Below are 13,459 nucleotides of genomic sequence, written 5' to 3'. Positions count from 1 at the left end.
CGTAAAATATTTTTTAAAAATTATTTTTCTCATTTTTTGGTGTTTGGGAGACTCTAAAGTTAAAAAGTATTTTTTACGTAAATCATTTTATTCTCAAATAACTGAAAATGATATATCAAAAAAAAATTCGTATGTCATTTTTCTCCGACAACCTTAAGTCATGTAACTATCCGTATTCTAATTAAATACCTATATCCTTCTAATAACTAATCTTTTTTAATCCTTCTTCTAATCTAACAATCTAACCTTCTCTTCTCTCTTTATATGTATGCATAAAGTGAGAGGAGAGAGAAAGAGGGATACAAATTTTAGTTGGTCAAGAAAGAAATTGTTTTTGCACGGAGTGAGAAGAGAGAAATTATTGTAAAGGAGAGTGAAATTTGTTTTAGCATAGAGAAGAGAGAGTTAATTGTGATCAAAAGGTAGTTTATAAAATATTTTACAGGTTGTCAAACACCGAAAAATAAAAAATAAAGAAAATATTTTACATTAAATTTTTTGTTAAGAAAACATTTTACTTCCAAACAAATAAAATTTTGTGATATTTTATCATCTTTCAAAATCAAAGGCCCAAAATTCAAGTTTTTGAAGGGAGAAAAGTTGGTGTGACAACTGACAAGTGTTTTAAAAAATAATAATAATAAACAAACTATTCTAATATTAATATATGATTCTATTTAACGGTGGCTAGTATGGTTCTAGTATTTATAGAAAAAAATTGAAATAATAAATATTATGGAGAAAAGTATTTTGTCTCCTTTCCATACAATTAGATGGATACACTGTACTGGCTCAAATTTGATGTTTGATTTTGTCATCTTTAATAAGGCCCATCATTAAGAGCGCAAGAAAAAAAAGGTAATTACTTACATTAATTTTTTATAATAACACCCGATGTAACCTACCACCCGCTTCACTACTGGTTTCTTTCTCCAGTCTATCTCGTTTTGCATGTGATTGTATTTTTGATAATAACATTTTTTAGTAGATTGTTAAAGTTATTTTTGAAAAGATTTTTGGAGTAGTATAATAATGCTGAAAGATATTTATGTCATTTTTTAAATATAATTTTTCAAAATGTTAGTATTATTGAAAATTTCAAGATTCATGAAGCTTTCTTATACATAGTCTATTTGGTGCAATAGTTTAAACTTTGATTGATTAAAAAGTATAGTTACTTTATGTAAAATAATCTTAATTTTATTTTTAGTCTTTCAACATGATTTATAAGAGTCCATTATTTGCTGTAAATTTTGATGTTACAGTGATTTACTCATTTATATATATAAAATAAAAAATACTCATATACATTATGGTACCTAAAAAAAATAAAGAAAAAAAAAAAACAGAAGGAAAAAGACATTATAATACCTAAAAAAAGCTGTTGAAACGTCACTCTCACTCACTTCCTTGAGGGAGAAAAAGAGGAAGAAAAAGAGGGCAAAAACAAAAACATGGAACTCTGTGCTAATGTGCGCAGAAGGTTCAATACAGGTATTTGGCGCAAAATAGCTGAACTCCCAAATTATGAAAAGCAGTGTTCATGGTGGTTGTGATCTCTTGGTGTTTTGATACATTTGGCTTATCTATACGTACCAAACAGATAGATATATCGATAGAGATACCCTTTTTTTTTCTTTTTTTTTTTTTGGCTTTCGTCATTGATTTTTGTTGGGTTTTTTATTTTAATTTGAAGAAACACACTGTTTGTAGATTTGTATTAGTGGGTAAGGAAGGTGCATATTTTGAGCTTTGAGGAAGCTCCAGAGATCTGACTAAGCAAGCACAGGGAGATGTAGACACAGAAGAAATTTCGCTTATCATATAATCATTATTTATTGATGCTCCTCTTCTCTTCTTTATTCCACTTTAAAACCCTCAAACAACCAACCCTTCTAATTCCTCCCCTTCCCGTCTTCCTATAAAATTCTCTCTCTCTCTGTTACTTTTTTTTTTTTTTTTTAACTTCCAAGCCTTTTCGTTTCCTCTGTTCTTTCCTGTGAGCACTGTAGTTGATATCTTACTACTTTCTTGGGGTTTGGGTTCTCGCAAAAACACGTAGATTCTCAACCTTTCTTGGAGGGTGCTTGCAATGGGGACTCCTACCAGTGTCCGCACCACCACTAGTTGCAATACTTTACTCTCAGAACTTCAGGTCTCTCTCTCCATTACCTTCTTTTGTTTGGTTTTGTTGTTGTTTTTAATGAATAATAAATAATAATAAAATCTTTGGAACATCTTATATGTGCATTGGTCTATTGGGTTCTTTTCTTTCTCAACTAATTTTGGTTTCAAATGTTGTTGGTTCTCCTTATGCTGGTTTGAAAGAGGATTTGTGTTTTGTTGGGATCGAATTTAAGTGGGTTTTTGCAAAATGAGCTGAGTTGTGGTAGGTGGTTGGTTCAATGGATGTGGGTTGTCTGCTTTTCTTAATTCTGTAACTATTTTCGTGGTTGGAAGAAGCAGTGGGTACTTCAATTGGGGAGATGTTCAGTTCATCTGTTGTTATCTGATTTGAAGATACATACCTTTTTTTTTTTTTTGTTAATGTTGTGAGAAATTGTTGTTTACTTAGTTTAATTCACGATGAATAACACTACTTTGGGTCAAATTTCATTTGCTTCCTTGCATCCAATTTTTGTTGTTGTGTACTTTTCTTAATTTTATAACAAACGTGTCCCATACCCATCAAGTTCAAGTTTTTATGTTTATCATTTAAGAGATGAAAACAGAGCCATATAACAAATATGTTCTTTTTGTTATGATGAGAGCAGCAAATATGGAATGACATTGGTGAGACTGAAGCTGATAAAGATCGCATGTTGTTGGAGCTGGAGAGGGAGTGCTTAGCAGTTTATCATAGAAAAGTGGATGAGGCTGCCAATGCCAAAGCTCGTCTTCATCACTCGGTTGCTGCAAAGGAAGCTGAGCTTGCAACACTCATGGCTGCTCTTGGGGAACTCAATCTTCAGTCACCGGTAAAAAGAAAGCTTCTGTACAAACTGAAACTCTCATTATCAGTTCTTTCCTTTCTGTTTCACTGATGCATCATTTTTTCTCACCTTTATTTATATTTGTTCCCTTCTATTTTGTTAAGAGTAATTTTGATTTCCATTTATTCTGTGTACTTTAAACAAAAAATAGGTTAGGTTAGTTGGATGTTAGCTTAGCTCAGATGATATTTTCTGCTAAAATTACTTGCATCTTCAAAGTACTTTGATCACTTTATGCGGGTGCTGGACGTATTGTCATTGAAGTGTATATAAATCATCATTCAGATTGATAAAATCAACTGCACCTTTCTAAAGTTTGTCTTAATTTTAATATTAATGATGAATCAATTAAGTTGCAAGAAATTCAAAAATAAAAGGTGGGTTGGGTTGTTCATGAACTATTTTGGTGCTATTGGTATCATTTCATTCAGAATTAAAGTCCTTTTTCCTTGGTTCATGGGATGTGCAGTAGGAGCAGGACTGGATTATTTGCCCTTGGCTGTCAATTATAATGTCTCATAGATGAGGGACTAGCAAACAGCAAGGAATTCAGTGTAAATGAGAAATAGATAACTTGTATAATTGATTGGTTGTCTTATTCACCTTTTCTTTACCATGGCAACTGGAAAATAATTATATTACAGTAATTGGTCAAAACCTTTTAAGGTCAGAATCTTAGTGGATAGAAAATTGTCACTTAGAGGTTTTACTGGTATTATACATACAATTTCTGAAGAAGGCTGTGCAACCTTGCCAACCATTGATTCAACTTAAACTTCAAATTGGCCGTTAATGGCTATTAATGGCTGTTCTGGCCTCTAGGACACCCCGGACTATCACAATTTATTAGATATTTTCTTTAGTTTCTTTAAAATATTGTTACCAATTTCAATTGATTTTATAGAAGTTCTTAACGTATCCATAATCTGATATGGTGATGCGTTGTTGGTGCTTTACATGATGGGCACAGTTTCTATAATTTTCTATATTTTTTTGTATTTATCAAAATCCATGTTGACGGGTAGCAAGGATTTGTAAAAATAATAACTTAAAGATTCAATTGAGTTTCAGAGGCTGGAGAAAGATTTGGAAAATCTGAATATAACTAACAACAATAAAGCCTTTATTAGCCTGTTATCAGTCTTCCAACAAACTTGTTAATGTGTTTCCTTGTGAGCATACATTATATACTATCAATTATTTTCAATTATAGTTTATTGTAAACCAACAGTTAATTTTATTGTAGAATGGGGTTGATTTCAATCTAGAGTACATCATAGTTGGAAGTATATGCCCCTCGTCATTGTCTTTATCAGCATCTGTGTCTCTCTCTGTGTACCTATTCATTCTAGAAAGACCAAATACTCTGGTACAACAGAGTGAATGAAATGCAATTGCAATTTCTTTCACGAAATTCTTGTTAGTGGGGAAGATTATGAAATTACTCTACTTGTAGTGTGGTTTGTGTCACTGAGACTGACAAGCTATCTTGAAAATGAAAAGTGAAATTGAGAGTTACTTAAGTTGACTGAGTTATTTGAGATTGGTCAGTATTTAAATAAGCTTTTTCTGATGTGTTCACAAAATTAACTCAGCTAAGTTACCCAGAAGAGCTGACGGAATTGATTCAATGTATTTTTTAATTAAAATAATTTACGAGTGATGCCCTAGTAGGGAACAAATGATCATAAAGCATCAGTTTGTTATTTTAATGAAAGTTAGCATTAAATACATTATGCAAGTATTATTTTTTTTCTTCGTTGGTACTTACAGACAATGCCTCCTGAGGCTTGAACCCTTGACCTCCCTTTGGGAAGTAAGGGCCTAATACCGCTAGGCCACTGGCCCGTTGGTCATTATGCAAGTAGTTAAGGTCTTTAACTTTACAACAATGATTAGGTAAGAAGCTTGTTACCGAGAAATTTGGTAACAAGCTAGGTTACTTGAGCAAGGAGAAAGAACAACAGCTGTATGAGAATGTGAGAGTGTCCTATTTCAAAGAAACAATAAGGTCGAGACTGTGACAGTATAATACAATTATATATGTAGATTTGGAAAGTAATTACATATTACAAGATATTAAAATTGAGCACGTGTTTGGGGATTTGCCCAATTCTGAGGTCATTTGTCCCTGCATTTTTTGCGTTTCAACTCTTTAGCTGTAGGAAAAAGCTGAATGTGCAGAACCAATTAAATCTGCATCTTAAAGGATATTGCAGATTCTTCTAGATTCTGCACTGAATCTGCAACTTGATGGTTATCTTTTCTTCATTAGATTTTTTTTTGGTAACAAGCTTCTTTCCGATCAACAATCTGTACTTCAATGTTCTAATTATGCAAGAGATGTTTATATGGATGGTTCTCATTATGAATTTGTGTAAAAATCCTTGTATACAATATCTTAACAACCTTTCTTTAGTTATATGCTTGAGTGGAGTTTGAATTTTCACATGGGCATGCATAATGTTTTTGGAAGTACAACATCTGCCATCAGACAAAATGGCAGGGATGGGTGATATAGTCTCTTCTGAGATTAAGCACTGATCATCAATATGCAAATAAGGGAAATGCCCAATTGATGTGCACCCAATTCTTGATTTTGTCTTTTTCATTTATTCCTTAGATGCTAATTTCTTTGACTTCATAAATCAAGCTCTCTCTCTCTATCTCTCTCTCTCCCTCACGCGTCGAACTACATTCCAGATTTCGGCTTTGGTTGTGAACGTGTTTTCTAATTTAACCTCACTTCTATGTTCCTAGCATGTTTTTTTTTTTTAATCTTTTCTTGATAGTCTTGACCTTTTTCTAATTGGGGAATGATAATGGGACTCCAAGAAATTCATGAGTCAATCCTAATTTCTGATGCCTACTATTATCTCCCTTTCTAATTTCTGAATGACCTTCTTTATATTTGTTTAAATATTGTTGGTTCTATATTGACCTACCTTTAGATATGGGCAAAACCTGCATGCCATGGGTTTCGGTGTTGTTACTAGCTGTTGCTAAATTGTGGGAAAAGTAAATGTGAGTCGAAGGAACAGAACAAACAGAAATTAGGATGAATTTGTTACAGTTTCAGATTCAAAATTCACTTTGTTTGAATGCAGAAACAAAGAAAATTCAAAATAACTCCCATGCAAAACCATGCACAAGGAAGAGGAGACTTACCATCAGCGGTCTCTTCTGGTTGCACCATTGACTGTTGAAAAGAAAACATGTAGTAAACTAAAATGACTGAACCATATATAATCAAATTAATAAGGCTTGGCATGTAAATAAGTTTGATATCAATGTTGGTAAGACTTAACTCATGTAGAAGTATGTTCATATTGCTTACCCTCCAAAGAGTTTTCATTTTGCTTTATTTAATTATTTATATTTTGGTAATTCCTTCAAAGGATTTTATCTTGAAATATTTATAACGACATGACTGAAAGCTTTATTGAGTGTGGGGACGACTAGTGTTATATGTATTTGTCAGAATTTGTATAATATATTGGTTACCTTCATGTATATCTTGTATCCGAGTTTTTAGCTTGAAAATTATACCATGTGCTTAGCTAAAAATGGAACTTGATTTTAGTACATATATACAGAAAAAAATTTGCTCTTATGGATTGTTTCAAATTTATTGTCTGTAATTGTTATTTATTTGTTTGGCTAGTAAACTATGTGCTGAAGCTAGTTTATCCATTAGCATTGATCTGTTAGTTCTTTATTTTCAATTAAAATTTTAAGGTTAACCCACCCCCCTCCCCCTCCTTTCTTTTTTAATATCACTCCTTAACTTGTGCATATATGAAATTAACAGATCCAGACAGAGAAGAAGTCAACATCATTGAGAGAGCAACTAGCGTTGGTCATGCCACTGGTGGAAGACCTAAAACTAAAAAAAGAAGAACGAATTAAGCAATTTGCAGAGATAAAAACTCAAATTGAGAAGATCACTGGTGAGATATCAGGATACAGTCACCTCACCAGTGCTGTGGGTTTCTTAAATCTGGAAGAACAGGACTTGTCACTGAGAAAGCTTTCTGAATACCAAACACACCTCCAAACTCTTCAAAAGGAGAAGGTATTTATGCAGGCATTGCCTTTTCAGGTGATGCCCTTATTGTTCTATTTTCATGCCACCTTTAGTTAACTGTGCATACAGCAAAATAATTTTTTTTTGTCCCCCGAAAGGTTAAATCAAAATATGTTTAGTTGTCAGTACTTGTCACATTAGCTTCCTGATAGATGGTGACTGCTTGTGTTTTGTACCAAACACTTAATGTGAATGGATGACATATTCCTCAAGTCATTACCTTTCAAGTATTATTTGGTTGAACACTATTGACACATTTCTCAAGGTCTGGAAATCTTTACAAGTGTAACAGCTAAAGACTTTGAACCAAAGCTTTGAGCATTTTATATTAGTGAAGCAAGAAACTAGTTTAACTCCACACATGCAGACATCAATCACTCCGGATAAGCAATTGATGTTTGTTTCAAATTAGCATAGCAGGCGACGAACAGAACTGGAACTGAATTTTTGCTTTCTATTTGCAGTTTACACGGTCCCATGAATTTTGTGCCTTTTGGCATTGTGCCCATGCAAATGTTAAGTGAAATTCTGCGATGTTGTTGCCTGTTGTCATTATATTGATTCTGCAGTGTAAACAGTTTGCAATTATACAAGAGAAATTTTCACATGCTTATACTGAAGAATAAAGGCAGTTTAACTATTCTGAATGATGTAATTCAATTTGAAATAGTGATGCATTTCTTGCTTCTTGCAGTCTGAACGGCTTCATAAAGTATTGGAGTATGTGAATGAGGTGCATTACTTATGTGGTGTGCTTGGGTTGGATTTTGGCAAGATAGTGACTGATGTGCATCCAAGCTTGCACGGGACAAGACTGGAACAGTCCACTAACATGAGTGACAGCACGTTGGGAGGCCTGCAGCAGGCCATTCTTAGGTTGAAGACGGAAAGAAAAGTTCGATTTCAGAAGGTAATCTTATGCCCCAATAGTTAAGAGCGGATCTTCAGTTCTCTCTTGTTATCTAAGGTAATCACTGTTGTGAAATGCAGCTGAAAGATACTGTCGCGTCACTATTTGAACTTTGGAATTTGATGGACTCAACAAAGGAAGATAGAAGCAACTTTGTAAGGATTACCTCTGTTCTTGGATTGTCAGAACTGGAACTTGTGGAACCAGGTGCTCTTTCAATAGAGATTCTCGAGCAGGTTTGAAAGCAGCCTCACTTTGTTAATTATTACTAGTTGGAAATTTCATTACTAAAATATGCATTTCTTTCTGTCAGGCATCAGCAGAAGTGGAGAGGCTCACTAAACTGAAAGCAAGCAGAATGAAAGAGCTGGTTATGAAAAGGAGGTCAGAGTTGGAGGATATATGCTATAAGATCCATATTGAACCTGATCAAAGCACAACTGCTGAGAAGTCTAATGCAATGATAGATTCCAGTAATAATATATTGTCTTTATACAGTAAACTGCTTGCTTCTAACATTTTGAACTTGTTTTGCAAAATAATGCATTTAAAATAATTCTGTTGTTCAGGTCTTGTAGATCCTGGCGAACTTCTGGCAAACATTGAATCACAAATAAACAAAGCAAAAGCAGAAGCTTTGAGCCGAAAGGAAGTTATGGATAGGATAGAACGATGGCTTTCTGCCTGTGAAGAGGAAAAATGGCTCGAGGAGTATAATCAAGTAAGCTATACATAAGTATAGTTTTACTTTTTCTTCTTGTTTTATTTTATTTAATTATTATTATTTTGGGTAGGTAAATGATTGTGGTTATATAGCCTGTCACTTCTGAATAAAGGAGTCTAGTGCCTTGAATTGTGTCAGTTATTTCTGTTCTTTTATCTTAAAAGAGTAAAATTTATGTGAATAAATCATAATTTCTTATCTACATTTTACCGTTTAAAGTGAGAACTTCTGGATATTGTTAATTTCTAAGAGCTCTTGCTGATTCTCAGGATGACAAGAAGTACAGTTCTGGAAGAGGTGCTCACATAAATTTAAAGCGTGCAGAACGTGCTCGAATTACTGTAAATAAGATTCCAGGTATTCCATTATGGCATGATAAATAATGTCATCTTTTGCCTGAGCTGTCACTATCCTTTGGAGCTAACAAGCTACTCTTTTCAGCGATGATTAACAATTTGATAAGTAAGACATTAGCGTGGGAAGATGAGAAAAATAAGTTGTTTCTTTATGATGGGGTGAGTTTTTTGGTAGCATGAGATTCTAGATCACACTCTATTCTGGTGGTGCTGTTATTCAAATCAACTTGTATTCAACATCTTTTGCAGGCCCGATTGGTATCAATCTTGGAGGACTACAAACTAACCATACAGCAGAAAGAAGAGGAGAGGAAACGATACAAGGTAATTTCATTTAACCAAACAAAAACTGTATTCTTTTAGATCAAAACTCAACCTTAGTACTTGTTCTTTTTTTTTTTTTAAATGCCTCATGTAGACATTCCATCTTTTCTTAGGATATTCTGTTGAATGGTTCTTATCCTCTGTTCAGGACCAAAAGAAGCTCCAAGATCTGCTGCTCTCAGAGAAGAAAGCAATGTATGGGTCGAAACCCAGTCCAAGAAGAAGCAATAATAATGTTTGGAAGGCAAATGGACATCGAGTGAATGGAAATGGATCCACGACTCCAACACCTCACCGAAACTCTGCTGGTCCAACTGCAGAGCTTCTAACGCCACGCTCCTATTTTCGGCATCAAAATGGGTATTTTAAAGAAATGAGAAGACTGTCTACTTCACCACTGAACTTTGTGGCCATGACAGAAGAAGATGCCATATCATTTTCAACGATTTGTGGTTCTGAGCCAGGGTCTCCTCTTCAAGGTTGAACTTGAATGTTGAAATGGTATGTCTTGTGTTATTGTTCTTTATTCATCTTTTGTGCCAGTTGATGATGAAAATTTCAGATTTGTTAGCACTAGGACATCACAGGACAACGAATCTTCCATCACATATACAATTTTCTTCAATGGAGCCACTCATAAAAACGAAATCATAAGCCTATACGTTCAGAAAGGTTGACAAGTTATCAATATTGAATTCTGTAACGTGTCTATAATTGTAAGGAAATTGACCTATTTAAAATGCTCCAAAAGGTGATTGCACACATCAGTTCATACGAGGTGGAATACTCCTGTTGGATGGTAGCTAGCATGGGTGTTGTTCAACAAAAGAAATAAATAGGAACAAAAATTATACTTTGCTGGTAATCTTCAGTGTTAGTCAATTACTCGTCAATGAATTTACCATGTTTACACAAACACCAATTTATAGTGTATAGAATATGGGTTCTTCAGTGGCCTGGTATTTGGTGGTTTTGGTAGGTCTGTCATTCAAACTTACCAGCAGTATTTAGGAAAAAAAAAAAAACTTACCAGCCACCGCACACATGAATCTGAGAATGGAAACAAATAAATATTTTTCCTCTGTTGCGAAGAAGATTGATTGAATATATGACTGGTGTCCAATATATTGGGGTGCTGTTTCAATTAAATTTCCGAAATGTTTTATAGCCTACTTCATATTTTCTGTCACTTAACCTTGTATCTCAATTGTCTTGTGCAGAAATAAGCAACCTCCTATGATTCAACGACTGTATGCTGGATTATGCAGTGGTCCGGTGGAAATCTTGTGAATATAAAAAAGGAATGTACGCTAGTATTATGGTTGTAATTTGTTACAAGTACTCGGAAAATGGTATCTCTCTGACATTTGAGGATCATGCATCTGGGTGCTAATTCGATTGAAGAATAACAGGTGCCGGAAGCTGTGACATATAATTGTTGTTGTTGTTTGTTGAAATATAGGCAGCTGATTATTATATGTTGGGAGTTTTGGTTGTGTTCTACTTTTGCATGTAAATGTATTATTTTCTCTTGTAGTGCAGATCGTATAGTAGACATGAAGAGAAGGGTGTATGTTATCTGGGTTGTTTATAGCTGGTGTTAGCGAGTCTGAGGTGCAGATGAATGCTTTCCTGTTTGGTATCTGTTTTACTTCATGTGTTTTTGTTGCAGGTCGCTACAGTAGCCCAAAAGTGGCCCAAAGTATGTTTGGTTCTTTATGTTTTGTTTGGAACAGTTGTAAAACATTTTAAGAAAAAGGCCCAAAACTTGAAACACCAAAATGGTGTTTTAAGTTGTTTCAGCATTGTTTGGCCCACTTCATGCACTGTAGCGGAGGAAGTAATTCGGCCAAACTTATAACACTCTACAACAAGTATAAAGGCGACGCTTAAATATTTTAGGTCATTTTGCACCCCAACTTTCTCTCTCCTCCATCGATGTTCTCTGTGGTGATTTAGGGCGATTCGACTATACAGTGCTTGGGTCTTAAAAACTTCGATCAATTTAAGTCTTTTTGCTTAAAACCACCACCGATCTAAAGCTCTTTACACTTTTCGTTGAAGAAGAAGCCATGTTTGACCCATTTGGTTTAACTTTGTTCGATTAAGTTCAACATATTGACTGTTTTTATGTATTTTTTTTAGTTTTTTTGTTGGAAATTCATAGATGGTGTGTAATATTCTTTGATTTTGGAGGTTTTTTTAAAAAAAATTATTCTTCCTGAAAACCGTAATTTTTCTTTCAATTTTACGAACATAAAACTCTTCTATATTGTTAGATTTGAGCTTATATTTGAAGGGAAACCAATATTTGTGGAAACCCTAAATTTTTCTTTCGGTTTTTGGATTAATTACCACAACAGTGCTGTGTTGGAGCCTAATAATCTTATATTTGTATAAATCCTAAATTTTTATTTCAGTTTTTTAGATTAATTACTACAATAGTGTTGTGTTGGAGTCTATTGTTCTATTTGATTTGAAGATTTGACATACAACTTTCTATTTTAAAGCAACTGTACATTATTAGATTGTTAATAATGAATCTTGATTTATTATCACCTGAATTCACTTTTTCAGGAAAAGATTTGTTTAAGTGAATTTCTTATTAAGTTGTGTGTAGTCTTCTACAATGTATTTGTATTCCTATCTGAGGTATGGATGTATGATTGAGACCTTTTGTCATTTTGCAAAATTCTTGATTTCTCTTTTGCTTGTTAAAAGTGGGAACCAGGAAAGGCGAATATAACATGTAACAATTTGATTTTTTGATATTGCATACTGATTGGTGTATAAAATTTTGATTCACTCTAGATTCCTAATTTTTATATATTATACCAATGTTAAATTTTATGTCTCCCTCATTTGATTTTCATGATTTAAACAAATCTTCTATAATTTTGCTTTTACATGTTCATATCTCAATGATGAACTATTTAGTAATCTGAATTTTTGCATGGAACTTGTAAAATTTGGTGCTCTCTCTTGCAAGCTCATTGCTGAGGTTGAGGAACCATGAGTTCATGCTAGGTAGATAATAGGCATTTTGAGGGATATGTTGTTATTTGATTTTTTTTAATAAATAAGTTGTTGCCATGGAGACCTGTGCTTCAATCCCTTCAGCCGATGTGTTTTTTACACAACTTCATTAGAAATCAATATCAGCCTAATGATTTATTTGATGGTGACGATCCTTCTCGAGAAATGGATCAGTTGCGTAATACTATTGCTGATCGAATCTGAAATTCTCTTGGGCACTCTTGATCTTCCTGAAACTGATGGTATGTTTTTTCTTTTATATGTAATATATGTGTTGCTATTGTGGGCTTGTAATATATATATGTAATATATATCATTTTTGCTGTTATTATTTTGCTTTTACTATTACTATTACTAGCTAATATTATTGTTAATATTTTTCAACTTAAATTCTACCATTACAGATATGAAGTGTGTTGATATTCTCTTGAAGGTGATGTGTGCTGTTATGAAGATGACGTGTCCTACTATTGAAGCTTGTTCCATGGAAGTGAAATTTGTGTTTTTTGAAGTATGTCTCCTGTAAAGAAAACATAAGGAAACATCTTTTTATTTGTTAAGCATCTTTTTCTTCGTTTTTGAATTCTGTTGTTGAAATTTGTAAACAATGAAGTGATTGTGTTTGAACTTTGAATTATATCTCCTGTTTAATTTAATCTACTGTTTAATTTGTTCTCAATTTCTTTGTCATTTTTCCTAATACAGAAGAATGAGTATAATTTGAGAAGCTTCCTTGCAAGCTTCCATTCTAGCAGGGTGATTTTAAATTTTTTTTTTTTATTTTTTAAATTTTTTTATGTTATGACTCCTTGATAGATGTTTTGTGAAGTTTGACTCCAAATAGATGGATTAGAAATGAAAAAGGTGATCTTAAAATCTAGATCATAAGAACACAGTAAAAAGATAGAACTCTACATGTCATCAAGCCTCAAATTGATGCCAAAACATTGGTCTCGCTGAAACAGTTGCTTCTGTAATTACACTTTGGCTATATATATATATATGTATGTATGTTTGTGTGTTCAAATT

The 13,459-nt window shown here is 33.4% G+C and overlaps 1 protein-coding gene across 2 annotated transcripts; it reads left to right on the top strand.

Annotated features, from left to right (window-relative positions):
• Positions 1-1,440: 1,440 nt before the first annotated feature.
• On the top strand, positions 1,441-9,895 carry LOC132302438 (65-kDa microtubule-associated protein 6-like). Of its 2 annotated transcripts, none has more exons than XM_059799303.1 (11): positions 1,441-1,494; positions 2,775-2,978; positions 6,805-7,068; positions 7,775-7,990; positions 8,071-8,226; positions 8,304-8,463; positions 8,560-8,711; positions 8,984-9,071; positions 9,156-9,229; positions 9,320-9,394; positions 9,543-9,895. In XM_059799303.1, exons 1-11 carry the CDS (start codon positions 1,471-1,473, stop codon positions 9,876-9,878), a joined length of 1,749 nt encoding a protein of 582 aa, XP_059655286.1. In that variant the 5' UTR covers positions 1,441-1,470; the 3' UTR covers positions 9,879-9,895. The 2 variants fall into 2 exon arrangements, with proteins under 2 accessions (XP_059655286.1, XP_059655285.1); XM_059799302.1 differs by having other exon boundaries at positions 1,445-2,155.
• Positions 9,896-13,459: the final 3,564 nt, after the last annotated feature.

This window comes from Cornus florida, unplaced genomic scaffold (assembly GCF_030987335.1).
Source record: "Cornus florida cultivar Cherokee Brave unplaced genomic scaffold, ASM3098733v1 CherokeeBrave_3.0.0_Hap2_Chr04, whole genome shotgun sequence".
NCBI classification, from domain to species: Eukaryota; Viridiplantae; Streptophyta; class Magnoliopsida; order Cornales; family Cornaceae; genus Cornus; species Cornus florida.
This window is presented reverse-complemented; position numbering and strand designations above follow the sequence as displayed.